A 26993-nucleotide genomic window follows, 5' to 3' on the forward strand; every position below is an offset into this window, starting at 1 on the left:
ACACCTGCTATTAATGTGTGGTTCCGCACCGCTGCTTTGATGTTCCCCTGGATCCAAATCTACATCTCATCTCTTTTTCCTTCCTCCTCCACCCTCCCCCTTTCTCTTCCTCTCTCTGCTTCTCTCTTTCCCTCTCTTTCTCCTCCACTCTCCTCTTTCCCTCTCTCTCACCGTTTCTCTTCCTCTCTCACCTTCTCTCTCTTATCGTTTATTCTCTTTCAAGCATTTGCTTTAAAGTTTGCTTGTTGCCCCCAGGCTGTCATGACCATGGGGGGTAAAAGGATCACCTGGATCCTGTTTTAAGCCTTCATGCTACAACATAGGTGTCACATATCTTGTGTGTGTGTGTATGGTATGTGTGTGCGTTGATGGGGGAGTGTGTCTTCTGGTGGTAGTGGGGAGTCTTTGCATTGCTGAACGCAGCCCTGGCTGAGATGAAGCTGTGCGACTGGCACTAACATCCCTGAGTGGAGATTAGAGATGGGGAGGGGGAGGAGAGTGAAGGAAAAGAGGGAAGTCAGAGAGTTGAAGAATGGAATGGAGATGAAAGCAGAAGAGACAAGAGGTGGAGAGAAAAAGAGAGGAGGAGGAGGAGGAGGGGAGGAGAGGAGGAGAGAGGAGGAGAGGAGGAGAGAAGGAAGAGAGGAGGAGAGAAGGAAGAGAGGAGGAGAGAGGAGGAGCGAAAATGCAGAACGTAAACCCCGAGCAGCCCGGTGATGAGTTGCCCTGTGTTGTTGTGAAGTGCTGTGAGACCAGCTGACCAGTCAGCTTTGGGGCACAGCCATGCGTGAAACTGGTCCCTGTTAACAAAGAGCCTGAGCTGCAGGAGACCCAGGACATGGCTGCCTCAGCTCTCAGGCCCTGCCAGGAGAGCCTCCCTCCAGCCCTGCATCCCTCCAGCCTTCCATCCCTCCAGCCCTTCATCCCTCATTCTGAGTCTGTCTCCACAGATAGCCGCCAAACAAAAGGAGGCCTGCGCATTTCTGCTGCTCCCAAACGGTGACTGTATTGTCTCTGTGAGGACTGTTGGTCTGGCTCCGTGGTTTATTCCCCTCGGCTGCAGCCACAAATTCTGAACTCAGCTCCACAGGGGAAGCTTTTTCCCGACAGCCCAGTTTGCGGCCTATCCTGGACGGTCGACAGATAGCGCCCGTCTTTTTCAGGGAGTCAACATGAGCCGTTCTCCTCCATGAGTGATGTCTGTGAGGACGGCGTGTCCGTGACAAAGGTGGAATAGCTGGAAGAGTGTGTGGAGGTTTCAGTGCTGTGCAGGACCCCGGCTGGCTGTGACTGGTGGGAGTCCCTGCTCTTCAATGTTTCAGCAGCTTGTGTAACAAGGACAGTCTTCGTGGCCAACCAGGAGCATCCCTGAACAGCGGGGGCGTCTTCAGTTCTGTCAGAACCTCACGGAAACATCTCACGCTTCGCCCGGTCTACGATGGCTAATCGGTAGCACCCGGAATGCCATCTGGCTGACTGACCAATGAGCATCATGATGAGCCTCAACAACATAATGTCATTCAAAGGTCAAACAGGATTCCTGGAACTGGCCTGGCAATATGAGGTCAGTGTTGGTTCTCTGCAGCACAGTATGCAGGTAGAGCTTTTCACCAACAGAGGGAGTCGCGAGATCAGAGTAAGGAATACAGGACGGAAACGCCTCACGAGCACCTGTTGGAAGCTCCCTAGAGCTGGGGCAGACGAATGCGTTTGTCCTTGGTGTGTGCGGAAGCACCGCAAGGTGAGATGAGAGGAGGAAAATCTGTTGCTCTCTTGTGCTGCTGGGTCGACGCTTGTTACAAGATGACAACTTGGCTAATTTCATCACTGTTGTTTACCGAAAGCAGCGTTGAATAGTGCACCTGGGCTCTCAGGCGCACACACAGGGGGCACACACACACACACACACGTACCAAGGCACACACATCGACTGAGGCACAAATATACTTACACCCACACACACACACACACACATGCACAGACACACACAGAAACACTTACAAATACACACGCACACATTCACCAACACACGAACACACACACACCCGCACACTCCCTGTGGAGCCCGTCTGTTCAGACTGACCTTCTCCTCACAATGGGGGTCTGAGAGTCGCCTCGTGTATCGCCCTTCCATGCTGCTGTCCATCTCTTCTCTCTCCTTCACCATTTCTCTCGCTTTCTCGTCTCTGGTCCCTGAATGTGCCCTTCTGGCACTTATGTGTCTGGCAAAGTGTCTGGTCTCAGTTGTGACCATTTTACCAGCAGAGAGGACGAGCATGTCTCTTTTTCCCCCCCCCTCTCCTCTTGTCTTCTCTCTTCCTCTCCTCTCTTCTGCTCTCTTTCTGCAGCACCGTTGCATGTTCTGTTTCTGTGTGTGAATCCTTTCTTATGAACAGACAAAAAACGAAGGATTCTCTAACTCATGCACCAAGGTATATCTTGTACTCTATATCTACTACTACTATCTCTCTCTCTCTCTCTCTCTCTCTCTCTCTCTCTCTCTCTCTCGCTCGCTCGCACACTTTCAAACACACACACACATAAACATACACATAATAATATGCTCCAGGGCTATTTTCCTGACCTTTCTGTCGGATTATCACTTGTCTCTCCTTGGCAAAGACGTGGCTGAAATATATTCTTAAGGTAACACACATACATACACCCACACACTCACATTGTCACAAACCTCATGATAGGTGTAGCCTGTGGGTACTGCTATCTATCTCTGTTCAATGGAAATGTCAGGATCCGAATTAACTCGTCAAATTTATTTCAGCTGATAATGGCATTTTCATTACTCGTGAAAGAGAGAGAGAGAGAGAGAGGGGTGAGAGAGAGAGAGAGAGACAGAGAGAGAGAGAGAGAGAGAGGGGTGAGAGAGAGAGAGAGAGACAGAGAGGGAGAGAGAGAGAGGGGTGAGAGAGAGAGAGAGAGAGAGAGAGAGAGAGAGAGAGAGAGAGAGGGGTGAGAGAGAGAGAGAGAGAGAGAGAGAGGGGTGAGAGAGAGAGAGAGAGAGAGAGAGGGGTGAGAGAGAGACAGAGAGAGAGAGAGAGAGAGAGGGGTGAGAGAGATACATACACAGAGGAGGAGACACACAAACAGACACAGCGGGGCAGAATGGGTCAGTGTAGACTAGTGTTGGCTGAGACTATAATGAAGTCAAAACATCACCTCATTATCCTCATCTGCCTCCAGCCAGCCAGGCAAGTAGAGCTGGGACTAACATGTTTTAGCCACACACACACATGCATGCAGCCACCCACGCGTGCCCAAACACACACACACACACACATAGTGTGTGTATCACATGCTCTGCGTCTCATGCTCTGTGTCTGTGTTATCTCAAATAGACTGATAGTCACATTGTCAAGCCTGTGCTTTTCAATCTAGCCATCTCTTTTCTTCTTATCCAGCATCTCTTTCAACAGTTTGGCAGACGTACCTCTCTTTAGTTAATCCCCAAACCAATCACTTCACTCTGCCACAGTGATCCAATCTAATCCATATTCACTCTCAGATTAAAACCAACAGATTATCGCTCCTGTTTATGTGTGCGTCTCTGTTTGCGTGAGTCAGTAAGGCTGTGAGTCCTCTGTCTAGTAGACACAGACAATACCATGCCTTGAGTGCAGTTTCATTTCTACTCAGAAATACTATCTGCCTTTTGGCGAACACACTTCATGTTACCACCCTGAACTGAACGTAAACTTGTGGTCTTCTATACTAACCACAAGTGAAGCTATCTTAACCAGTGTACATGTTCACCTGATGTAAGAAGCAGATCATAAAACATTGGAGACCAGGGATAGAGAACGAACAGGATGGTCCGGTGGTAGTAGTACACAGTAGTACAGAAAGACTGAAAGATGGAGAGAGAGAGAGAGAGAGAGAGAGAGAGAGAGGGAGAGGGGGAGAGAGAGAGAGAGAGTGAGCAGCACCTTTCACCTTGTGTCAGTGAACAACCAACATAGAAGGAGAGGAATGGGTGAACATGCAGCACGAGAGAGAAGCTGAGAGAAAAAGAGAGAGAGCGATACATACATACATACTTACAGTACTGTGGAGAGACGCGAAGGGAAGCAGGGGGGAGGGGAGGAGAACTGAAGATAATTAGAATTGGCATAAAGCGTATGTGTGTCATTGTTCAGAGGGGTACCAAGAGAGAGAGGGGTGGGGGAGGTAGGAAGGTAGACACGAGTGTGGAGGGAGAGCGCGTGTTCATCAGTGTGCATTTAAGCTCAGACAGGTGGAGAGGAGGAGGACTGAGCAGCGTTACCCAGAGGCAGGGGTAGAGAGCGTGTGAACGACGGAAGGACTAGAGGCTGTTGCAGACAGGTAAAGGAGGGGTAGGGAGGAGGGGCGGGGAGGAGGGGCGGGGAGGTAGAGCGTGGCCAGACCTGCGGACCTGTTGGCTGTGTCTGCTCAGTTTCTACTGCAGAAGAACTCCAGGTTCTGCTTCTGAAGGGATCACCAGGGGTAGAGTCCGGACCATCTGTCCTTCTCCATGGCTGCGGTAACAGGTGCCAACAGAACCTTTGGACGGTGACTGTGTTTCAAACAATAACAGAGCCGCCTTGCTCGGTGTTGTAAAGAGGGCTAACCGGAACCTTCCGGTTGTAACGGGAGCTGATGTCGGAGCCAGGCAGCTCCCGGGTGGGGTCCAAAAGAGCGGGGGTCCGGGCCGCGGTGGCGCTGATTGGACTCCTTTATCGCTCCAGACAACAGAGAGAAAGGGAGACGGAAAGAGAGAGGGAGAGGGAGGACGCGTGGTGGGTAACATGATGTTTTATTGAGAGGTGCCTGGGAGATGGGAGACAGTGGGACTGTGTCAGGTTGTGTGTTTGTTTGAGTGACTTGGGTATAAAGCAGCTTGCTTTGTTTAGTAAGATGCTTTAAGTATAGGTTTTGAGGTTGTATGTTGCCTGAGTGCATCTCTGTGTTTGTCTGCGATCTGAAACAACCCGCTGCACTTTTGAACGGCAGAGAAATATGGCATCATTGATTTGCAAGAGAGTTCGAGGCTACCTTGCAATTTCAAGATGCATGAGGAATTTTGAACTGAAATGCAGCCCCAGAGAGCTGTCATTGATAAGATGGTGTGAGGGTTTCGTGAAAGACATCCAAGCTTGTAACATCTCTGAGTGTGAAAGCATGTGTGTGTGAGAGAGAGTGTGTGTGTGTGTGTGTGTGTGTGTGTGTCCCTCTGTAATATATGATGTGTCATGGTCCCTTTAATAATAATAACTCCTGTGATGAATCTATGGCGGCTATTTACAGAGGGCTTATGAGGGATTGGGGGGGTATTTTTAGAGAATGTCTCATTTTTCTCTTTCTCTCTGTCTGTCTCTCATTCTATGTCTCTGTCGCTCTTATTCTCTATCTCTCTCTTTCTCTCTCCCTCTCTCTCTCTCTTTCTAAGTGACTGATGAAGATGATGTGGCTAGTCATTAGAGCGGGAGGGAAAGGGGAAGGAGAAAGGAGCTGTAGAGTGCAGGTGTGTCGCAGGTGGTAAGAGCCATGGTGTTGTTGTTTCAGCAAACAGGAGATGCTGACCATCTCCAACGTTCCACTGGCAGACTGCCCCCCCTCCCCTCCCCGCACTGCTCCCCCCACCATCAAGGTAAGACACACACACACTGGCACACACAGTCACAGGGATCCACTAGAGACATTTTTATTATGCATATACTGAACTAAAATAAGAAGCAACTGGAAACTTTATTCCACATCTTCTATACTTTTCTCTCACTGGCCATCTCTCTCTTTTTCACTTCCCAGACGGCCCATTTCTTTGACATGATGGAGAAGATGGAGGTAAGGACGGTTGACATCTGTTGTATGGCCACCTAGGCTTATACACGAGGGCCAAATCATATCTGAACTGTACCAGAACACACTTGCAGTTATAATATTGATCTCCTAAAATATGGTTTTATGCTAAGGTGGTCGGTGCAAGACCAGCAATCCCTGCAAATCGATTGAGGTTCCCTCTGTCCCAGCAATGATTTTATTTTGCTCATGAGTGTTCACTGTAATAGCTGTATAAACTGGCCTTTGTTACAAAAACAGTCAGATACCTACCAGTGCATTTCTCCCTTACCTTCAACCACAAACCTCTAACCCTTGACCCCTGAGCTCCATACCTCCTACTCCTGCCTAAAACCTGACTCGCGACCCTTGACCCTGATCTCCTATTCTCCCCCCCTGGATCCTCTACCCTGTAGCAGGTGCCAGAAGCTGCAGAGACCAGAACAGGGCCTCAGAGACTAAAGGTCTGGACAGCATGCACGCCCACGTGTCTCTGCATCAGTCCACCATCAGTTCACCGTCTTCTAACCATAGAACTGTGCCCTCCTCCCAGCTCATCAGCTTAACGTCCCTGTGTTTGGTTCATTGTCTGGTTCCTTCATCTGTGATCGAATCCATTGAGTGTCACCTTGGGCGGGATGACATAGGGGACCCACACAGCGCATGTCCATGAGCTCAAACCCCACTGTGAGGTCACCTTTGTGTCAGCATCACTTGAGAGATCTCTGGCCCAGCTGGACCTAATCCTCTCTCTCTCTCTTTTCCAGGATGACTACATCCCCTACCCAAGGATAGAGGAGGTATCTGTGTCTTTACCACTAATCACACGCACGCAAATACAGACAGGTACGTTACAGTCAATGACGGTTCCGTTTTCATTTTGGTTCTGGTCAGGTGTTGGAGAGGGGAGGCCCCTACCCCCAGGTCATCCTGCCGGAGTTTGGGGGCTACTGGATCGAGGACCCTGAGGCCCCCACCCCCCCGCCCCTGTCCCTGGAGATAAGCCTCTGTGAGAGAGACGAGGGAGGCGGAGGGGAGGGGGAGGACACCCCCCCGGGGGCTTATGGGTACCGCCTGGAGAGCAACGACGCCGCCCGCGCCTACAGGAAGCACTTCCTCGGCAAGGTCAGAGCCGTCACAGAAGAAAAAAAAAAACAGTCGAACGCAAACTCAGCGGTTTAATAAATGAAGAATCCTCCTCTGTGACAGTTCACCATCGACACGTAAAGTTAAAGACGTGCCAGTAACGGTTGTCGCATCTCACTCCCGGTGTTGCAGGAACATTTGAATTTCTACTGCATGGCCAGTAGTCATGGCAACCTCATTCTGTCACTGAGGCATGAGGAGGTGAAGGATCAGGAGTGCCTGCATGTCATCGTGAGGTACGCACACCTGAGCACGCTCTCACAACTCTCCCGATCATCCCAGTGAACTCAAGCCCCTCAGTCTGTCTGCCTCGTCTCACTCTCTCCACCTCTCCGTCTCCTCCTCTCGTTCAGGTCCAGGGTGAAGACTGTGTACGACAGGATATCACTCACACACCTCCCAGAGCTGCCTAGTGTGCCCCAGCTGGCCAAGGTGGGCAATTACTGTTCTGCCAAAATACAATATGCCAAAGTCTGACTGTATTCTGTGTATCTGCCATTCAGTTTGTTTGTCCTGTTGCTGTGCGTGTGTGGTTGTGTGTGGTTGTGTGGTTGTGTGTGGTTGTGTGTGGTTGTATGTTAACGTGCATCTCTGTTCCCCAGCTGCTGTGTGATGATGCTGTTGGGCTGCGGTTCAGTCCAGTGCTGTACCCTAAGGTGAGCCCTCTCTCTCTCTCTCTCTCTCTCTCTCTCTCTCTCTCTCTCTCTCTCTCTCTCTCTCTCTCTCTCTCTCTCTCTCTCTCTCTCTCTCTCTCTCTCTCTCACACACACACTTATACTAAATACTACTGACACTTAGAACACACAAATAACATATAAACATGACTCTTAAGACTATCTCACAGATCATTTTACTGTGTGTGTGTCAGGCCTCCCAGCTGATTGTGAGCTATGACGAGCATGAAGTGAACGACACCTTCAAGTTTGGGGTCATCTACCAGAAGTTGGGTCAAGTGAGTGGGTGCCATTCAATCTGTGTTGTAGTGTTGGTGTTTGGTTGCCTCCAGCCATCAGTCAGTCTCTCTCTCTATCTGTCTGTCCGTCCACGGCAGGTGTCGGAGGAGGAGTTGTTTGGGAACACTGAGGAGACGGAAGCCTTCGCAGAGTTTCTGAGTGTGCTGGGAGACACAGTGGAGCTGCAGGACTTTAAGGGGTGAGTCACGGAGTGGAAGAGGGGAGAGAGAGAGAGAGGGACAAGGCAGTCTGTACCTCAAAAGTACAAACAGCCAAAGATGAAGGGGGAGACAGCACTCAGAGTAATGACCTGTTCATCTGTCTGAAACCCCTCCACCTACTTCATCCCCCCCCAGATTCCGTGGCGGTCTGGACGTGACTCACGGACAGACTGGTTCTCAGTCTGTGTACACCATCCACCGAGAACAAGAGATCATGTTTCACGTGTCGACGAAACTACCCTACACAGAGGGAGACACTCAACAGGTAAACTTTTTGAACTCTCAAACTAACGTCTCCAGTAGCAGATACAGTAGGTAATGAAGAATTGTGATGAGCTGTTCTTCCCTGTCAGCTCCAGAGGAAGCGACACATAGGAAATGACATTGTAGCAGCCGTGTTCCAGGAAGAGGCCATGCCATTTGTGCCGGACATCATCGCATCGAACTTCCTCCATGCCTTCATAGTGGTGCAGGTGGAAAACAGCTGCTCAGAAGACACCACTTACAAGGTACGTCACGAGCACACACTCTCCTCCTCTCTCTCTCTCTCTCTCTCTCTCTCTCTCTCTCTCTCTCTCTCTCTCTCTCTCTCTCTCTCTCTCTCTCTCTCTCTCTCTCTCTCTCTCTCTCTCTCTCTCTCTCTCTCTCTCTCTCTCTCTCTCTCTCTCTCACACACACACACACACACCCACAACCACAGGCATACACACACCCTAAGATGATACTCTGTATAATAATGATGACGGTGGCAGATTCACTGCAATTGAAGCTTTCAATTGAATTGTCTATCAAAGGGTGCATATTATGATTGACAGGTGTCCGTCACAGCCAGAGAGGATGTCCCTCCGTTTGGCCCTCCCCTACCCAACCCTGCAGTCTTTAAAAAGGTCAGACAACTGTCCAGAGCAGACAGCAACACTGATCATTAAGGAGCCTACTTTCTGACACATTTCAGTACCAAGGGTTGTATCTGCGGTCTACCCACTGGCTGCTGTCACACCCCCCCCCCTCCCTTGGTGTCTTCCCCTCTCTTCCTGCGGTGTAGAACATGACATGGGTGGACTGCCTCTCGCTGGTATCTCTCAGGGGAACGATAATGAGTTAATGAGCCTTTCCTTGTCTCGCTCCGTCTGCAGGGACCAGAGTTCAGGGAGTTCCTGCTCACCAAGCTGATCAACGCAGAGACAGCCTGCTACAAGAGTGACCGCTTTGCCAGACTTGAGGTGCGCTTCGATGCTTTTGATTTGTACTTGGACAGCTGTGATTGCGGTCATACATACAAACAACCTACCAACTGAAATGTTTTTTCTCACGTGTATGTGAATTATAAACTGTATACTGTAGTTTTTAGTGTATGCCTGTGTATTTGTATGTGTGCATGTGTGTGTGTGTGTGTGTGTGTGTGTGCGCATGCTTGCCTAGGAGAGGACACGGGCTGCCCTGCTGGACGGTCTCCATGACGAGCTGCACAGACACACCCAGAGCATGCTGGGAGTGGGCGTCGGGCCTGACGATGACCGGGCGGAGAACGGCCATGCCCACGGAGGCCTGCTGGAGTCCATCAAGGTCTCTCTTCCTCTCACTCCCTTCTCAGTCACTTGGTATTCATCAGTCATCATCACTCTTGCCACCAATCATCCCATTCTGCATCGGATTTGTTCTGCAGGGATATCCTTATTCCTTCTCCCTCTTTCTGACCCATCCTAACCCTCATCCTTCCCTCTCTTAGAGGGCAATGCGAGGGCGCAGTGTCTCTATGGAGATGATGGCGAAGGGTGGAGGGGTCCTGCCCACTAGTCTGACACACAGTAGTTCTGAGGTAAGAGGAGCAGCAGGAGGAGAGAAGGAAACCAACAGGGTTTTGCAGCCTTGGTGGGGCAGTGTATCGACTTTCTCTCTTTCTATCTCTCAGACGTCTAGCGTAAAGTCTCCAGTCAAGAGACGCTCTGGTCTGTTTCCCCGCCTCCTCAGTGTAGACAGCCAGACAGAGAGACACAGTCATCGCAGGTAGGACATACACATACACACACTCTCTCTCTCTCTCTCTCTCTCTCTCTCTCTCTCTCTCTCTCTATCTCTCTCTCTCTATCTCTCACACACACACACACACACACACATACACAGACACACACACTGGGGGGTATTCTTATGCATATGCCTGTATCTTCACAGAACTGCATGAAGTCATTACTTATAATGTATTTTCACATTTAGTCTCCATAGTGACCAGAGGAGCTTTGATTGTAGCCATGTGAAGTCAGAGACGCCCTCAAACCCCAGCTCTCCAGAGGCCTGTCCCCACAAGGAAAGGTAAACATGAATTGAAAACTGGTATAGAAAATTATACCAGTTTAGAAATGTACAGTAAGTAGTACTACTTATCTAAATTGTAGACAACAAAGTAGTACTGATGGCATCCATTGGTAAGTGTGATGTCTTCATTGTAGGCTCAGTATGAAGATGTGGGAACTCAACAGGACTAATGCCAAATATTCTTTTTCCAGCACCGGAGGTTTTAGCACCACAGTAGGAGAGGTAGAAATAGTAGATGACTCTGACCCTGTGAGTATATCTAATTATATGTGGTAGACAATATACTTAGGAGACTCCAGCATGGGGTGTGTATAATTTACTTGTCTACTATTTAATTTTTTTCAGAACACTCTGGCCCCATCACTCCTCCCTCCAATCGCTGTGGAAGGTCAAAGTTCTGGAACCCCAGTCATCATGTGCCGGAGTCCCACAGGTATCTACACTCCACCTATGCTATAAACAGAGCACTCCAAAGCTGGAGGCAGGATTCTAAAATCTAGGATATTTTTGGATGGATGTAGAGCGAATTATACAAAATGTTCAATACTCACAAGGCTTATTTATAAATAAATAAAAATCTTATTTTGAAGAATTTAAGAATAAGAGCTCACCTAGATCCAACTTGAAGTTCCGTTTTGACAAGCTGAGCCACTCTGCCGCGGTAAGTGGAATCTCTGAAGTTCCTATGCTGTACATAGTGTTCATGAGAAACTCACCTCTCTCTCTCTCTCTCTCTCTCTCTCTCTTTCTCTGTTTGCCTCTCCAACAGGGACACTAGGTGGTAACAGAAATAGATGAAAGAACTGATGGATCGGTATTTAAGGCAGCCTGCCTGAACCGATGAAGAGCTGGATGACTGAATGTGGCTGGATGAACAGTCAGACAGAGGCTACAGACAGAGGCTACAGACAGGCAGAAAGACAGACAGACAGACAGGCAGGCAGTCAGGCAGGCAGACAGGCAGGCAGGCAGAAAAACAGGCAAGCATGCTTACAGATAGCCAGACAGACCAACATACACTACTCACAGGAACCATAATGGAGACCCAAGCAGAGTCCTGCTCGATGATGGTAAAAGGGGAGTGGTTCACGTCCACCCAGCTCTGTGGAGACCTTAGGAGAAAAGTCCAAACCAATCACTGCATCTCACTGACACCAATAACAGAATGAACATTAATAAGAGTGTGGTATTTTGTTTATGAGCCAAAAACCATTTTGGAAAAGGAGAAATGTATTCGCTTGGCATACAACCCTTTACTATTTATTGGTGACGGATGTTTTATTGTTTGTGTTCGCAATTGTCTGAAACAATTATCCCTGCAAAAGAAGCAGAAAACTGCCTTGTGATGTCAAATGAAATCAAAACATGCACTAAATGATGTGGTTCTGAACATTTCCCTGTGTGATCATATTTATGATATTTATAAATGTGTCACACCAAAAACATGATCGTTGGTATTTAATGTATTTAATTGCACTGAATGCACAGATCCCTATTTTCTAATCATGCACCTTCCCTATTTAAAATGAACTTGTAACTGGTGTTTACTGTTATAAATGATCTTTGTAAAGTACAGAGTTAAACAGTATGTACAATCATTTTCACATAAAGAAATATATCATATAAAAACATAATCCAAAGATCTAGATTTATCTAATGGCTGCAAACAGAACATAGTGTTGAATTATGAAAGACAAAAGACAAAGATGCCGTCTATAGGAACCACTTAAATCTTGACCATCCATCGAAAGTGAGGTATGTGTTGTGTGTTCCTGCCCAGTGCAAAGAAAGTATACAACTCTTTCTTTGTAAATGCTGATTCATTGCCTGAGTCACTCCCACTAGGTCAACATGGCCTAGCTTTGTTCTATGTGTTTCCTCAAAACGTTCTCATGGCTTGTGTTTGGACAATTACTGTTAATAAACTGTTTAAATTCATGTAGAGCCTAATTGATTTGAAGTGTACATAAAATGTGCCAATGTATAATTTGTTGAATAAAATAATGTATTTTATGTCACAAATGTGTATGTGTAACACATTTTCCTTGTTAATAAATGTTCCATTTGAGCGTGAATGTTGACAAAAATCTACGAATTTATGAAGTTGTGTAGGCTACTAGGCTTATTTTGTTAAGTGTACTGAGCTGCATTCAAGATACACATTTTGAGAGAAAAAAATCTGTAAAAATAAAAATTATAAAAAATAATAGGTCAGTCCGGCAGCGGTATTCGTTTGGTCTTTTGGAGCGGTGTTTACAACACAGTTGTAAGTTAGTCCCTGGACAAGTATGACCTTGCCAGCTGGCAAGACATTGCTACTCTCAATTAAGGTATAACTCTTGAACGCATCTGTTCCAGAGCACGTTTCAAACAGGTTACTTATATTTCTTCCTTCCTGTATACCAAACGGCTGCAAAGTGCAAGCACCATGGCGGCAGTACGGAGCCTACGGGTGTCTGTAAAGTCAGATAGCGGGTCTGATCGCTCAGAATCGGACTCGGAATCAGACTCGGACCGAGATGCCCGTGAGTCTGAACCTATGGAGGTGGAGGAAGGCGAGCTGGAGGTGGAAGATATTCCAGTCAATCGTTCTCTGAAGGAATTGTTACCGGTGAGTTTGTCCAGCTAACATTAGCTAGCGGTGGCTAACACAGGCCTGAGCAATATAGAGCTAGTTTGCTACTGCTAGCAAGCTAATTCAGACCGCGGATTGTTGTACCATGCCTGTAAACTGCGTATGATGAATGGGCGACCTGCGTGCTTGGCACCCGAAGATGGGTGGTCTGTTGGCTAACGTTATCAGCTCAGCAGACTTAGTCTGGTAAATGTGTTAATCTTATGTACATTTGCCTGAACTGTAAAATGAGTTGCTTTCCCGACTGATGACGGCTTGTTGTGTGGCTTATGTTGGCTGACATTAGCTAGCTAGTGCTACGCTTATAAACAGTAGCTGGCTAACGTTCTTGTTCAGATAGCCCAGCAGGGTAAGGTCGCATAGTGTTTTGGTTCCGTACCGAGTGCCACTAGCTGGATAGGTTATAGCTACTACAGTACCGTTTTTACTTTCGATTTAGCTTACCCGGTCAGATTGAGAGTGGGATTGCTACTGTACTAGTCTAGTGTAGTTATCGTAAGCAAGCTAGCTAGACTAGCTAGCTACTAGGCAACAAGTTTCAGCCTGCTAGCCACCAATGTTGCTCAACATAGCACCCATATCTGTGGTGTGGAGAACGTTAGAATGTCATTCAAGAAGATTTTTTATATTCATGTATATTAGTTTATGACTCCAAATGCATTTGTTAAATCAACATGCTTGTTTTTAGGACACAAGTCGGCGGTATGAAAACAAAGCAGGCACTTTCATCACTGGAATCGACGTTACATCGAAGGTACCCAAACTCTTTTTAATCTATATGGTATACGCTCAAAAGACACATACAAAACATTTAAACACAGCCTTAAGGAATGGCTTGTTGCCAATCAGGTATGCAAGCATTGATGTACTGTCTGCTTATATGTGTGTTTGCCGTGTTGATTTATTTTATGTGCCTCAGTGCAATATATGCGCTTGTACTGCAAATACAGTTTTGCTGTTGATCAGTGTGCATTGTCCCTGAAATAAATAAGAAATAAATAAAAAAACATTACAAAATGCTATATCAGTGTTAATTCATAAAACATTGATAGTTTCTTCCTACTGTAACTGTGTGTGTTTTCCATAACAGGAGGCGATCGAGAAAAAGGAGAAAAGAGCAAGGCGGTTCCATTTCAGTCCAGAGGTCAACGTAGCTCAGAAGAATGTGATGCTGGACAGAGATATGATGAAGAAAGGTAAAGTGCTCCACGCAGGAAATCATCATAGGATTTCTACAGTTAGACAGTCTCGCCGCAGAATGCAAATACATTCTGGAACCACATTTCTTCCTCTGCTTGGTGGTAATTAACTTCTATGTTACACAGTCATGCTCTCTCTCTTACAGCCATTCCCAGTTTGCGTTTGGAGGCATTGCATGTGGCAGGAGTGGATAACATGAGTACCCAGGATGTGTTTGGATATTTCAAGGAATACCCTCCAGCACATATCGAGTGGATTGATGACACTTCCTGTAAGTCGAGTTTGAGACAACCCCTTCTGCACACAGACCCACACATTGAAATTGACCACAGATAAGTGGTTTAATAATAGTGACATTCCACTATAACTGTGCCCTGCAATAATGTATCGGTGACTTTGTTACCTAGGTAACGTGGTGTGGCTTGATGATGTCACTTCAACTCGGGCTCTCCTCAACATCAGCCGCATGCCAGACAAAGAGGCGGTTACCACGGAAACAGTTGGTAGCAAAGACCCAGATCTGGCATCTGAGGAGAACAAAGGTGAGGTAGACTACGGGACTGGGAGGGCCACATTCACCCAACACCCGGTGTTTGTTTCTGATCTGTACGCTGTTCTGTCTCAGCTCAGAGAAGTCGGGGCTCAAATGATGACGACGACGATGATGATGAAGAAGGAGAGGTAGATGAGGAGGAGGAAGAGACGGTGGTGACGGATAAGAAAACCAGTGATGAGTGTGAAGGAAAAGCCAGCGAAAGTGAGGGAGAGACGGAGAAGAAAACAGACCAAGAGGATCCCCAGGTATGGCAGGAGACAGTTGGGAGTTTGTTCTGAACTGACTTAGTTGAGTTGTGCTGCATGGGTGACTCATCTGAACTGGAGGGACTGTGTTTGCAGGTGGACCTGTTATCTCAGGCAGAGCAGGAGTCTTTGTTACGGAACGATCCTCGACCAGCTACCAAAATCTTCAAAGGCAACAATCTCTTCTTGAGAATCGCTACTCACGGTACAGACTCTCCCCCACCCCCTCTCTCCACACACACACACACACACACACACACACACAATCTCTTTAACTCTGTTATGCAAAGTCATGGCATAACCAGACACTCATTATACAGAGAAATGCATCGCACAATAGATCAAAATGGATGCCTTTACAATGTGAAAATGGATGCTGCTTGAAAAACAGATTGCGAGTGTTTCACAGAAGACTGCCCTCCTCCCTTTTCTATTCAGACGACAAGAAAGAGCTGGGAGCTGCCAGAAAAAGCCGTTATTACATGAAGTACGGCAACCCAAACTACGGGGGCATGAAAGGCATCCTCAGCAACTCCTGGTAAGAACCAACTCTGACTGCATTTGAACTGGCGTCTTCAGAACTGAACGGTGCAGACTGCTCCACGCTCAAGATCGCCCCCCCCCTTGCTGGATGACCAGCCTAATGACGTCCCAGTGGACCGCTAAACATGTGCAATGTTCTCCCCTCTGCCTCAGGAAGAGGCGATACCACACACGGAGAATCCACAGAGATGTCATCAAGACCAAGAAGCCACTCATTGGAGACAGCATGGGCCACACGCCACCCTACACACACAGGCACTCTGGTACGAGCAACACACAAACACACACAAGCAAAGACTCCCGCGAACATGTTCAATACACGCATCCAGTTGCTTTTTCTCACACTTTGCCTGTTCCGTCTGTCCAGCTGACCTGGTGAACTTGCCAGAGGAGCCCATTGAGGAAGAGGAGGAGGAGGAAGATGACGATGGGGGAGAGGAGGACATGGATTCAGACGACAGGGTGGTGGAGTACCGGGAGAAGGGGGTGCGTGTGGGGGGGCCGGCGGGGGTGCGTGGGGGGGGCCCGGGGGGGATGCGTAGTCGCGGGGCAAGGTCCCCGTCCCCCTCCTCGGACTCTGACGAGATGGACTACGACCTGGAGCTGAAGATGATCTCCACCCCCTCCCCCAAGAAGAGCATGAAGATGACCATGTACGCGGACGAGGTGGAGACCAATCTGAAGAGCTTACGGTGAGGCCACCTTTTCTGGAGGTCGGTTTGTTTTGTGATGTCAGGGAGTCAGATGGCTGAGCGGTTAGGGTATCGGGCTATGATTCCCGGCCGTGCCAAATGACGTGTCCTTGGGCAGGTAGTACTTGCCTCGGGGGGAATGTCCCTGTACTTACTGTAAGTCGCTCTGGATAAGAGCGTCTGCTAAATGACCAGATGTAAATGTGATGTTGACCGTTTAGTAGCGTCCGCGGAAAACATTTGAAACAAAAATGGGACAGGCTTCCCTGTCACTGCATGGTCTGTAAATGCATATGCAAGACTTGGCTGCAGTCAACAGCGTCTGTTCTACCGGTTAATGTTCCAGACACGCTGTTCGGAGCGACAGCAGCTCGGGCAGCGGCGTGCGGAACAGGATTGGCAGCGGAGGAGGGTCCAAAAGCATTCCAGAGAAAGTGATCGATGTGCGACAACTGCTGGAGGAGAAAAGGCAGGGGCTCACTCAGAACAGACAGCGCCCCCCGATGGCTACATCTGGGAAGACGGGTCAGTCACACCAGACAGGAACTATTTTGCTGTACAAGGGCTTTTGAATGCAGAGCTACTGCACACTACTTTACTCATATGAAAGTGGCCTTAACGGGGTGTTTTGTGTTTTCTGTGTGTAGATGTGAGGCAGAGGTTGGGGAAGAGGGCGTACTCCCCAGAGACACAACGCTCTACCTCCCCCGTAACCCTGAGAGACAGTCCCCCTCCACGAGAACCAACCACTGATGTGCACAGCCGACTGGGTGTGGCCAAACAAGATGCCCGCGGCCTCTACTCTGACACATCCAAAGACAGAAAAACAAGTAAGCAAAAAGCATAGTCTCCTGTCCAATAGTAAATATGGCACGGGCATGTGGTTTAGTCTTTTATCAATTGTAATTCTGTTACACTTACTCTCATAAATCAGTAATCAACTTGCTCACATAATGTTTATGACTATCTCCCTCATCTCATCTGTACAGGTCGTCTGTGGAGCAGACTTGGCCCCTCCCACAAGGACGGCCCTCAAGACGGGAAAGCACCTGGTCGGGGATCAGGGTCAGTTGCCTCCAGGGTGGGCGTAAAAAAGGGAGGGGAGGAGGTCGAAGAGGAGGATGACTCGGCCCTCCAGAAGGTATGGGGGGCCATGATTAAACAGAAGGAGCAGCAGACCCACAAGATGAAGAAGAGTCGCCTGGACAACCTCCCGTCATTACAGATTGAGATCAGCCGAGACAGCAGCAACGGCTCCGACTCCGACACCTGAGGGAGGGGTCAGGGGAGCGAGGGAGGGAAAGGAGATGTGGGTACAGAGTGACACGGACTGAGTAGGGAGGTGGGGTGGAATGTTAAGACTGATGTTAAATTAAAGAAAGCGTGGATGGTAGAGGGAAGTGATTTGTGTCTGTTTTCCACAGGCTTACTCCACCATACCCCTCTATTTTAAACCCTCTGGGTCTGTAGTTGTGGCCCAGTCTTTCTTTTGAACTGACGTTTTGAAATTAAATGAGATCTTAAGAGGACACCAATAAGAACCGGGCATAATTTTTTCAACCTTTTAGCCCAAAAGGGGACATCATGTTACATTTCACCTCCGATACTTTGTTCAGTTATTTAACAGCAATATGCCCATGTTTGTTGCCCCCATGTGAAAACAGAACTGAGTGGTTGGTGACAGCAACCAAGCTGTTTTAAGTGTCTCCATATTGTATGTGGTACCTGTTTGAGTAAATATGACAGCTATTTGGTTGGAGGCATTCTACATCCTAAATGTTCCCAATGATACAATTCTACAAAAGGTTTTGTACACCACCAGTTAGTATTCTGTGAAAATGGCCAATCATTATTCCAGATGGAATAGTCAACATTCCCAGACATGAACTGATCAGTGTGTCATTACCAGAAAATAAAGTTTTTTTTGTAAACCACTTGTTTTATTTTCAGGAATAGTATTGGAGCAGAGGTTATAGGGACATCTGTATTCAGTACCAAATGACATGCCAGTGCTCCCTTTATTGGCAGTGAACATCCCTTCATGTATCTACTGCATTGTATTTACAGGGTTCTTGCAGGTCTCAGTAAGTCAAAGACCTTTTAAACACATTAAGACCATAAAGATTGAAATTTAAGACCTACACAATGCATTTCTAAAACACTTAATTTCAAATCAAGTCATTGAAAAAGCATTTAATTTAAAGATAAGCAATCACATTAGTGACCTCATTTAATATTCAGCAGTAAGTACTAGGGGTGGGGGGAAAACATCAAGTCGCAATTCAGTCTTCAAGCAAATCATTTAAATTGTATTTATGCAAGCATATTGAATGCTATTTGAACACCCCCCCCTCGTAAATCGTAAGCTATGACGCAATACCTCGCTACTTGTAACTTTCTGCAGCCAGCATTTCTGGAAATGAAGGGTAAACGCTTGATTAAATGAATTTTAAGACCCCACAGGAACCCTGGATTTACTGCAATCAAGTTTAGCAGTGGTTTTAAACATTTAAATGTTTTTATTCTGCATCTAGTTGACAACTGATATTCAGGGCTGTCGAAGAATTGAAGTCATGTGAAATGTCAAATTGATACTGTTAAAATCATGCTAGCTACAATTCTGTATGGATTTTGAACTTTATTGAAGTAGAAATTCACATGTTCATTGATTCCAACAGCTGAAACAGCTGGCAGTAATTCTCTGGCCCCCAGGTCTTCACACAGCCACCGTAGACACCCCCCTGGATCACCAGTTAACTACAGAAGGTTAAAAAAATCAAAATAATTAGTTACAGAAGATAAACACCCAACTACCCAACAAACACTGAACTATCACTGATGTTCAGAAAACCGATTATCACCACTGAACCATCTGCCGGTAATTCCAGCTATTTCAGTTTAAATTTCATCATTACTACAAAAGTGAATCAGAGGAGGATCCTGCATTATGCTGTGACACTGGTGTGCTTACCTATTGTTCTTTGTGCAGGGTCACCCTAAATGAGGATACAAATCATCCATTATGAAATCTCTTAAATAAAATAAAAAGTCAAGTCTTTACTTCAGCCAAATCTCAGAAAACCGATGATCACCACTGTACAATCTGCCGGTAATTCCAGCTGTTTTCAGTTTCAAATTTCATCACAGCATTTGTACAACCCATAAATCACAAGTATAATATGTTTCTTACCTCAGGTAAAAGTTGAAGTTGGGGTGAGAGCCATTTCCTTAGAGTACCTAATAAAATGAAATTTAATTAACCATCTGCAATCAAAACTGATACTTACCTTTACATCTGCAATGTTCAGAAAACCGATGATCACCACAATACAATCTGCCGGTAATTCCAGCTATTTTCAGTTTTAATATTCAACATAACATTGTTTGCAACTTAACAACAACAACAAACTGTCTCTTACCATTCCAAAGGATCATCAGGAGGTTAACGCGTCAACCTGGGAGAATTTCCTGAAAAATTAGGCTTACATGAAATATGGATAGAATTTGATGCATACGACTTAACCCCTGAGGTACAGCAGTCTCAGAATTGGATTATGAAAATCGTCAGTTGTCGCATAGGACGGCACTTCCTATTCAAGGTTTTCATCAACGATAAAGCTGTAAATACCATGCTACCTAACAGCATGTCATGGATTAGGAGTTAGTCAACCAAATTACCTTGCTCCCTCCACATGCGTTGGACGAGTCCTTCCACAGTGCAGAAATGTTGACCTTAAAACAACACAATTCACAAGTTATGTACTACAAATCATGGTTATTCAATGGAAATGGCAAGCCGGCTACCGACGAGTTTGACAACCCAGCCACCAACTACCTCAGTTTTCCAGCATGCAGATCAGAAAGTTAAAAATTAAACTTAGGAATTTCTCAGAAGTCGTATCAGACGGCAGCATCTATGTAGTTACAATAGGTTTCTTACCTCCAGTAAAAGTTTAAGTTGGGGATGATGGTCATTGCCTTGGAGCACCTAGTAAAATGAAATCTAATTAACCCGTCTGCATTCAAAACTGATAGACTTGCATATACATTTGCAATGTTCAGAAAACCGATGATCACCACTATACAATCTGCCGGTAATTCCAGCTATTTTCAGTTTTAAATTTCAACATAACATTGTTTGCAACTTAACAACAACAACAACAACTAATACTGTCTCTTACCATTCCAAAGGATCATCAGGAGGTTAACTCGTCAACCTGGGAGAATTTCCTGAAAAATTAGGCTTACATGAAATATGGATAGAATTTGATATATACGACTTAACCCCTAAGGTACAGCAGTCTCAGAATTGGATTATGAAAATCGTCAGTTGTCGCATAGGACGGCACTTCCTATTCAAGGTTTTCATCAACGACAAAGCTGTAAAGACCATGCTACTCAACTGCATGTCATAGATTAGTCGATCAAGAGCTCATTAGTCGACCAAGTTACCTTGCTCCTTCCACATGCGTTGGATGAGTCCTTCCACTCAAGTGCAGAAATCGCAACCTTTAAACAAAACAGTTCGTAAGCAATGTACTACAAATCAGAGATTAATTGCAAGTGGCAGACCGCGTACAGACTATTTTTAGACAAGCCGGACACAAACTAGCTACCTCGCTAGCCAGTTTTCCAGCATGCGGATCAGAAGGTTAGAAATCTAACACTTAGGAGTTTTCGTCAGATGTCGCATCAGACGGCACTTCCTATGTGGTTATCATCCCTTCCGCAGACTGAAACTGTCTGTTAAAGTTACATTAGGTTACTTGTGTCAGACTCACCTTTCAAAAAGTGTTGTTTCACCACCAAACAACGTCCATGCTTTAAGCTCATGGCTAGCCCGCCATTTCAACCAGGCTTAAGTAGCAAGTAGTTGATCAACGTGACATACCTTCACGATACATTAGTCACGTTCGTAGCTAAAATCAAGTTGTGCCAAGATACAAAGGCTTTCCTGGAACCTTCCATTCTTTCAGTAGCGAGATAGGCATGGTGTTTTACGAGATTACTAGGCCCTGACCCTGCTTCAGTTCAGATGCATCTCCTTCCCTCTTGATGAAGTCGGTGTGAGAGAACGACATCGTGGTGGTCGAAGAATTTATACGCAGCGGTCGCTTGAAGTTTGCGTAAAACACCAAATAGTGTCATACGTCACACCACCCGTGAAAGGCGCTCTTTATGATCCTCTCTGCTGAATTATAATGTATAACATAGAAACATAATAAACATATAGGCTATATTATAGCAGTGAAAATATAACCTTTAAAATAATTCATAGAATAAATTAAATTGGTTTTAAAATAAATACCTATATGTAGGCCTATACGTTGTTTGATCATTACTACTGGAAAAACCCATGTGGATTGTGTTTTTCCCCAAACTTAAGTGCGTTTCCACGGTGCTCACATTGTATTTACATTGAATTAATCTCGCATCTTTTATCCACAGCGACATACAAACAATACAGCATAAGAAAGTAGGCCTACGGCAAAACAACAAGGAATTTCACTTCAAAGGACCAATTCAGCCCACTTTTGCTCCTGGTATAAAAGATGGGCTGAGCGGTTTGCCCGCAGCATAATCGGAGACGGAGTCATCTGTTTACTAGGAAGCATGTTCGTGATGTAGTCAAATGAATGAGGTGTTCGCCGTGCTGCTGTGGAGAGCGAGTTGCCAGGAGAAACGTTTCTTGTTCACTACAAGGTAAGCTATGGACCTAAATAAGTAACCTGTAACTGTATAAGATTTTTTCCACCCAGTAGCTTAAACTGAGTTTTCTGGAAACCACTCTTAGGCTCTGGTGTCCATTTAGCTGTGATGATTTAGTGGACAATCGAAGATCTCTTGTAACTCAACTTTTCTAAAATTCCTTCTAACATTTAAAACTATTTTCAATTACAAAAATGTTGCTTTGTAATAGGCCTACGTTTGACATATCCCTTGTTTATGAATAAAACCATATATGGATTTGTGTCGCCTTTAGACATTCTAGGCTACAGTCAATGCTCAGATCCATCATATTTCCACTTTCTACCGGTCGTGACAATAGATAATGCAACACCCTTTTAGGCAAGGTTTGAAAGGAGAACAAACAAGGTTGTAAACCTATTTACTGTTCCCATAGTAACCAGGCGAAAGGGTAAAACTTGGTTACCAAAGAGACTGTACATATTCTCAGTCAGACAAGCAAAGCAGATGGACGAGCAAACACGTACTGCTCCGCATATCAGTATTTGTTGAATCTGGTTATTGAGACCGCTGGAATCACCATGGAGATCCACAAGGCAAACATTGGATGATAAAAATAAATCCAGTTACTATTTCTATTTTTCTGTGTTTTTCATTTCAGGTGCTTTTTGTGGAGAGATTCAGTTAGTGTAGGTTAATGTCTGTCTCTGTGTTTGTGCCTGTTATATCTGCTCCAACATTCGCATGAGAAATATGTTACCACCCGTGAAAAAAGACCGGATCATAGCTCAGCTTCCCCAGGTAACACACACTCACCTCCAGGCCAGCCAATCTGAATTGAATCATGTACTGTATATGAATAGCACAAGGACTGATCATGTCTGACTGACTGAGTATTTAAGGTTGACTAGTCTTTTTCACTCAGATAATATTCTTAGCTCCACTCTTGCCCTTAACTCATGCGGAACGGCAGCTCCAACAAGGAAGCCCCAGTTCGAGTCAGAACACAAGTTTCTTTCTTTTTCTCTCTCTCTCTCTCTCTCTCTCTCTCTCTCTCTCTCTCTCTCTCTCTCTCTCTCTCTCTCTCTCTCTCTCTCTCTCTGTCTCTCTCTCTCTCTCTCTCTCTCTCTCTCTCTCTCTCTCTCTCTCTCTCTCTCTCTCTCTCTCTCTCTCTCTCTCTCTCTCTCTCTCTCCTCTGCAGTGTTTCACTCCAAATGCCGCCCTGCACACCAAAGAAAGCTTCCACACGCAGGTGACGTCTGCCTGCCATGGACAGAAGACTGGCCCTGTGGGGTGAGACAACGAGCAGACCTCTCCCTCCAGATCTCTAACCGTATACACACGTACACACAAGCACAGTTCAATCATCTGTGTTCCAAACACTTGTTTGTGTTTCATAGGTTTAACATTGCTAAGGTAATTGTTGTGGGGGATGTGGCTGTGGGGAAGACGTGTCTGATCAGCAGGTAAGAGCAGGCATGTGCAGTGAAACTCTTCCACTGAACGAACCAGTTAGATGCATGTACAGTTTAAATCCTTATAACAAAGTGTTGGCTCATTGTGCAATGCTCATATCCTTTAGTAGGCTATCTCATCAATTTGATAGACTGCTGACTACATCACTTCCTGTTGTTTTGTTGTTGCCATGATAACCTAGTTAGTCCACACACCCACAACAGGTGCTGACTATAAGGCTTCAGCACGTTTCCTTTCTGAACCATTGATTTGATCCTCCTGTTCACACCTGTTGACCCCATGTTGTGGCTTCCAGGAATTATTGTCAGAATGCAGTCACATTGTCATTTACAAAGGCTAATTGTTTGACTGACTTGAGGGCTTGCTTTATGTCATCTGTCAGTTCAATAAGGAAGCGTCTGTTAGGTTTGGTATTTCAGTGCGTTGAAAGGTTATTAAGCAGATGATCTCTCCTCCGTGTCATGCTGTCTGTCTTGAACTGAACTTTAGGTTTTGTAAGGACATGTTTGATAAGAATTACAAGGCTACTATTGGAGTGGATTTTGAGATGGAGCGATTCGAAGTGTTGGGTGTACCTTTCAGTTTACAGCTGTGAGTATACTTTTAACATTGGCAAACACACACACACACACACACACACATACATACATACATACATACACACACACACACAATCATTCACTTTTCATATGAATGCAAAATGGGCTTTGGTAGTGGATAACATCTCTCCTTCTGACTGTCTCTCTGTCGTTTAGATGGGACACAGCTGGACAGGAGAGGTTCAAGTGTATTGCTTCCACATATTACAGAGGAGCACAGGGTAACACCCACACACACACACACATCCTCACTACAACCACATGAAAGAGAATGCCTGTGAAAATGCCTCAGCATTGATGTGTCTGTTTCTGTCTGTTTCTTCAGCCATCATCGTGGTATTTGACTTGAGCAGTGTGGGTTCTCTGATACATGCCAGGTATGAGAAACCAGCACAGGCTGGTTCATTCACTTTCATTTTCCGCCATAATCCAGTTTGTAATAAGGTGATGTTGGGTGCGGGTATGCTGCTGTGTGTTTCTGTTCAGGCAGTGGCTGGAAGACGCTATGAAGGAGAACGACCCCTCAAGTGTGCTCTTGTTTCTGGTTGGAACTAAGAAGGACCTCAGTGTGAGTTACCCATGAAAAACAACCCACGTATAGATGCAACCAAAATTGTAATCATTCACTTGAAATCCAAATGTATCTTTCTCTCTCAGTCTCCTGACCAGCTGGAATATATGGAGCAGGAGGCTATCCGACTGTCTGAAGAGATCAAAGCAGAGTACTGGGCAGTGTCTGCTAAATCAGGTAAGATGACTAATGACAGAAGGTTGACATATGCACACACCCACACACACTTTTATGCCCTCTCCTCTCCTTCCTGCTTCCCAGGTGACGGCATCAAGGACTTTTTCTTCCGGGTCGCGTCTCTGACCTTCGAGGCCAATGTGCTGGCAGAGCTGGAGAGGAGCGGATGCAGGCAGATCGGTGACATCATCAGTAAGTCCTGCCAAAGTCGGAAGTCGTTCTTTTCAGAGAAGTGTCACCCTAATCTCGTTCCCCGTCCTTGTCTGTGTTCCTTTAGGGATCACTGACAGCACGGAGGAGCAGCACAAACCGACCAAGAAAAAAGCAAACTGCTGCTGATGGGGCGGAGAAAACCAACAAGGCGCTGGACATTTATACAGAGTTGTTTCAGTACATTTACGCAAAGCTAAATGAGACAACCCAAACTAAATTCTGGAATCCACAATCTGTCGGCAAAGAGTTCCGGAACCATGGGCACCAATGGACTATTATTGTAGGTCATTGTAGAGTAGCAGGAAACAACTCAAAGGGATCCACCGTGGAGCCAGGCCTGGTAGCCTCAGTAATCACAAGACCCTCGGCTGAGGTCAACGCTGTCAACAACCAGTCTCAGACTTACTCTGTCCTCGGTGGTGCGTGCATAAGACAACATGGCGTATAGCGAGATCCCATGTTATTGTCTCGAATCATGTGCTTCTCTGAAGATATGTTGTTTCACTGGAGAATGAGACATCAGCAGACCTAATGGCCTTTTTTTTGTGTTTGCTGGGTTATTTTCCTCAGTCTCCTCAAGCTGTCATGTGTCTGAGATGCTAATGTGATGCGTACGCCTGTTCCCATGACGCCACTCAACACAGCTCGTCTCCAGAAACACTCATCTCCCATGCTCCCAAAATGGAGGGATTGTTCGCAGAGACAAGGAGGAGAATGTTTTATTTATATCCGAGTCCAATCACATTATGCGAAACACTGGAACAGACCTACTGCAGTGGTGTGACTTCTGTAGAATGTTTTTGCAGTTTATTATGGCAGCATGAATAAATGTCATGTTAAAGCAGTTATTTAACCAGGATCATACTGCTTCAGTATATGCAAAACTCCCCAACACTTGTCCCATGACATGTAGCAAACAGACCATCACAAAGAACACAGGAGGCTTCAAAATGAACTTTTATTTTAAAGGGATCACATATATGGTAGAAAGGGTTAACAGCAGTGTAATGCAAGACATCATTCACATCCATGATCTCTTAACCGACAACACCAGGGGCTGCTTATTTCAATTGCACAGTAGTGTCACAGAAATACAATATGAGTATTTAAATCGATTCAATTTCATGCCTGACTGAAACCAATGCATTTTTCTTTGCAATTTCATATCGCAGCAGCCTCTCGTTTCCCATTGCTCTGAATTAAACACAGCTGTACACAGGCAAATTGATCATGATCCAACACATTGGCGATGCCATGCACAACAGGCAACACATACGAGTATGTGAGTTCCAAGACCTTCCACCAACACAACATACCCAGAGTTAGCCCTCCCTATCCTGGTCAGATCTGGCCTTAGAATAATGGATGGCAACATTATCTGTAGCACCTCATTCAAACCTGAGCTTGCTCATTTTGTGACCTGGGTTAGAATGGATGGGGTGGACCTTTGGGACAGCAAAATAGGGCACTCCACTGGCACACATCCAAGCTACCATGAGCTAAAACACTGACCAAGAATGCTGCTGGGAACAAAGTAATGCAGATAAAATGCAAACATTTTCAGGTACTAAAGAAACACAAATGACAAACAAGATAAAAACTACCTTAAGCAAATTTGCAAAATCACAACAGTTATGGTTTGATAATCTACTAAAGAAAGAAAGAAGAAATATGGACACCGCAAAATACATTAACTTGGAAAACACCAACTACAAGTTTAATTGCAAAGGTTAAAAGTGAACATAGGAATCTTCTAACTTCTGTTAAGTCTTTTGCAAAGAAGTCCAACAAATCACTGTTTCAACTTTCAAATAATACTAATACCCTAATTCTTGAGAATGAAGAAGCCCTTTATTTACAACAGCACATTCTCAACATTATAGACTTGTGAAGCCAGTCTACAGTCAGAGAGCCTGAGGTGTGTGTTGGTTTTACAGACGTGTGAGATGTGCAG

General features: G+C 45.8%; 3 protein-coding genes, 1 long non-coding RNA gene and 7 other non-coding genes across 14 annotated transcripts; 3 read left to right on the top strand and 8 right to left on the bottom strand.

Annotated features, from left to right (window-relative positions):
* The first annotated feature begins 4632 nt into the window (after nucleotides 1-4632).
* Nucleotides 4633-12449, top strand: LOC146288011 (rap1 GTPase-activating protein 2-like). Its single transcript, XM_084698733.1, has 23 exons — nucleotides 4633-4772; nucleotides 5539-5623; nucleotides 5782-5817; nucleotides 6228-6275; nucleotides 6459-6611; nucleotides 6706-6936; nucleotides 7090-7193; nucleotides 7311-7389; nucleotides 7560-7613; nucleotides 7826-7909; nucleotides 8009-8109; nucleotides 8267-8396; nucleotides 8485-8640; nucleotides 8947-9018; nucleotides 9268-9354; nucleotides 9554-9697; nucleotides 9861-9950; nucleotides 10044-10138; nucleotides 10346-10441; nucleotides 10636-10693; nucleotides 10790-10877; nucleotides 11035-11105; nucleotides 11214-12449. The coding sequence occupies exons 1-23, from the start codon at nucleotides 4633-4635 to the stop codon at nucleotides 11220-11222; spliced, it is 2211 nt and encodes a 736-aa protein (XP_084554859.1). The 3' UTR covers nucleotides 11223-12449.
* Nucleotides 12450-12782: 333 nt separating this feature from the next.
* ncbp3 (nuclear cap binding subunit 3) lies at nucleotides 12783-18246 on the top strand. 2 transcript variants are annotated; one of them, XM_084697976.1, is made up of 13 exons: nucleotides 12783-13055; nucleotides 13768-13833; nucleotides 14170-14275; nucleotides 14425-14550; nucleotides 14687-14821; nucleotides 14905-15080; nucleotides 15177-15285; nucleotides 15519-15618; nucleotides 15777-15886; nucleotides 15991-16315; nucleotides 16662-16840; nucleotides 16963-17145; nucleotides 17305-18246. In XM_084697976.1, the coding sequence occupies exons 1-13, from the start codon at nucleotides 12873-12875 to the stop codon at nucleotides 17586-17588; spliced, it is 2082 nt and encodes a 693-aa protein (XP_084554102.1). In that variant the 5' UTR covers nucleotides 12783-12872; the 3' UTR covers nucleotides 17589-18246. The 2 variants fall into 2 exon arrangements, with proteins under 2 accessions (XP_084554102.1, XP_084554103.1); XM_084697977.1 differs by lacking the exon at nucleotides 12783-13055 and adding an exon at nucleotides 13410-13428.
* A 687-nt stretch (nucleotides 18247-18933) lies between these two features.
* On the bottom strand, nucleotides 18934-21395 carry LOC146288013 (uncharacterized). Of its 2 annotated transcripts, none has more exons than XR_014755137.1 (9): nucleotides 21207-21395; nucleotides 20768-20824; nucleotides 20497-20545; nucleotides 20256-20303; nucleotides 19994-20047; nucleotides 19735-19783; nucleotides 19506-19552; nucleotides 19287-19311; nucleotides 18934-19072 (listed from the first exon to the last, which is right to left on the bottom strand). It is a non-coding gene; the product is annotated as an uncharacterized LOC146288013 (long non-coding RNA). The 2 variants fall into 2 exon arrangements; XR_014755136.1 differs by having other exon boundaries at nucleotides 21097-21395.
* On the bottom strand, nucleotides 19156-19229 carry LOC146288014 (small nucleolar RNA SNORD65). The gene has a single exon (XR_014758196.1). It is a non-coding gene; the product is annotated as a small nucleolar RNA SNORD65 (small nucleolar RNA).
* On the bottom strand, nucleotides 19387-19462 carry LOC146288015 (small nucleolar RNA SNORD65). The gene has a single exon (XR_014758197.1). It is a non-coding gene; the product is annotated as a small nucleolar RNA SNORD65 (small nucleolar RNA).
* LOC146288016 (small nucleolar RNA SNORD65) lies at nucleotides 19618-19693 on the bottom strand. The gene has a single exon (XR_014758198.1). It is a non-coding gene; the product is annotated as a small nucleolar RNA SNORD65 (small nucleolar RNA).
* Nucleotides 19855-19929, bottom strand: LOC146288017 (small nucleolar RNA SNORD49). The gene has a single exon (XR_014758183.1). It is a non-coding gene; the product is annotated as a small nucleolar RNA SNORD49 (small nucleolar RNA).
* LOC146288018 (small nucleolar RNA SNORD65) lies at nucleotides 20372-20447 on the bottom strand. The gene has a single exon (XR_014758194.1). It is a non-coding gene; the product is annotated as a small nucleolar RNA SNORD65 (small nucleolar RNA).
* Nucleotides 20617-20691, bottom strand: LOC146288019 (small nucleolar RNA SNORD49). The gene has a single exon (XR_014758182.1). It is a non-coding gene; the product is annotated as a small nucleolar RNA SNORD49 (small nucleolar RNA).
* LOC146288020 (small nucleolar RNA SNORD49) lies at nucleotides 20973-21043 on the bottom strand. The gene has a single exon (XR_014758185.1). It is a non-coding gene; the product is annotated as a small nucleolar RNA SNORD49 (small nucleolar RNA).
* A 270-nt stretch (nucleotides 21396-21665) lies between the features above and the next one.
* Nucleotides 21666-25906, top strand: rab34b (RAB34, member RAS oncogene family b). 2 transcript variants are annotated; one of them, XR_014755112.1, is made up of 12 exons: nucleotides 21669-22018; nucleotides 22665-22804; nucleotides 23205-23296; nucleotides 23404-23469; nucleotides 23969-24070; nucleotides 24235-24299; nucleotides 24404-24455; nucleotides 24565-24646; nucleotides 24736-24826; nucleotides 24911-25018; nucleotides 25104-25458; nucleotides 25610-25906. XR_014755112.1 is itself a non-coding variant. In XM_084697681.1 (11 exons), exons 2-11 carry the CDS (start codon nucleotides 22748-22750, stop codon nucleotides 25163-25165), a joined length of 777 nt encoding a protein of 258 aa, XP_084553807.1. In that variant the 5' UTR covers nucleotides 21666-22018; nucleotides 22665-22747; the 3' UTR covers nucleotides 25166-25906. The 2 variants fall into 2 exon arrangements, 1 of the variants encoding a protein (XP_084553807.1); XM_084697681.1 differs by having other exon boundaries at nucleotides 21666-22018; nucleotides 25104-25906.
* Nucleotides 25907-26993: the final 1087 nt, after the last annotated feature.

The sequence above is a fragment of the Hypomesus nipponensis genome, chromosome 5 (genome assembly GCF_054491055.1).
Source record: "Hypomesus nipponensis isolate SF chromosome 5, ASM5449105v1, whole genome shotgun sequence".
NCBI classification, from domain to species: Eukaryota; Metazoa; Chordata; class Actinopteri; order Osmeriformes; family Osmeridae; genus Hypomesus; species Hypomesus nipponensis.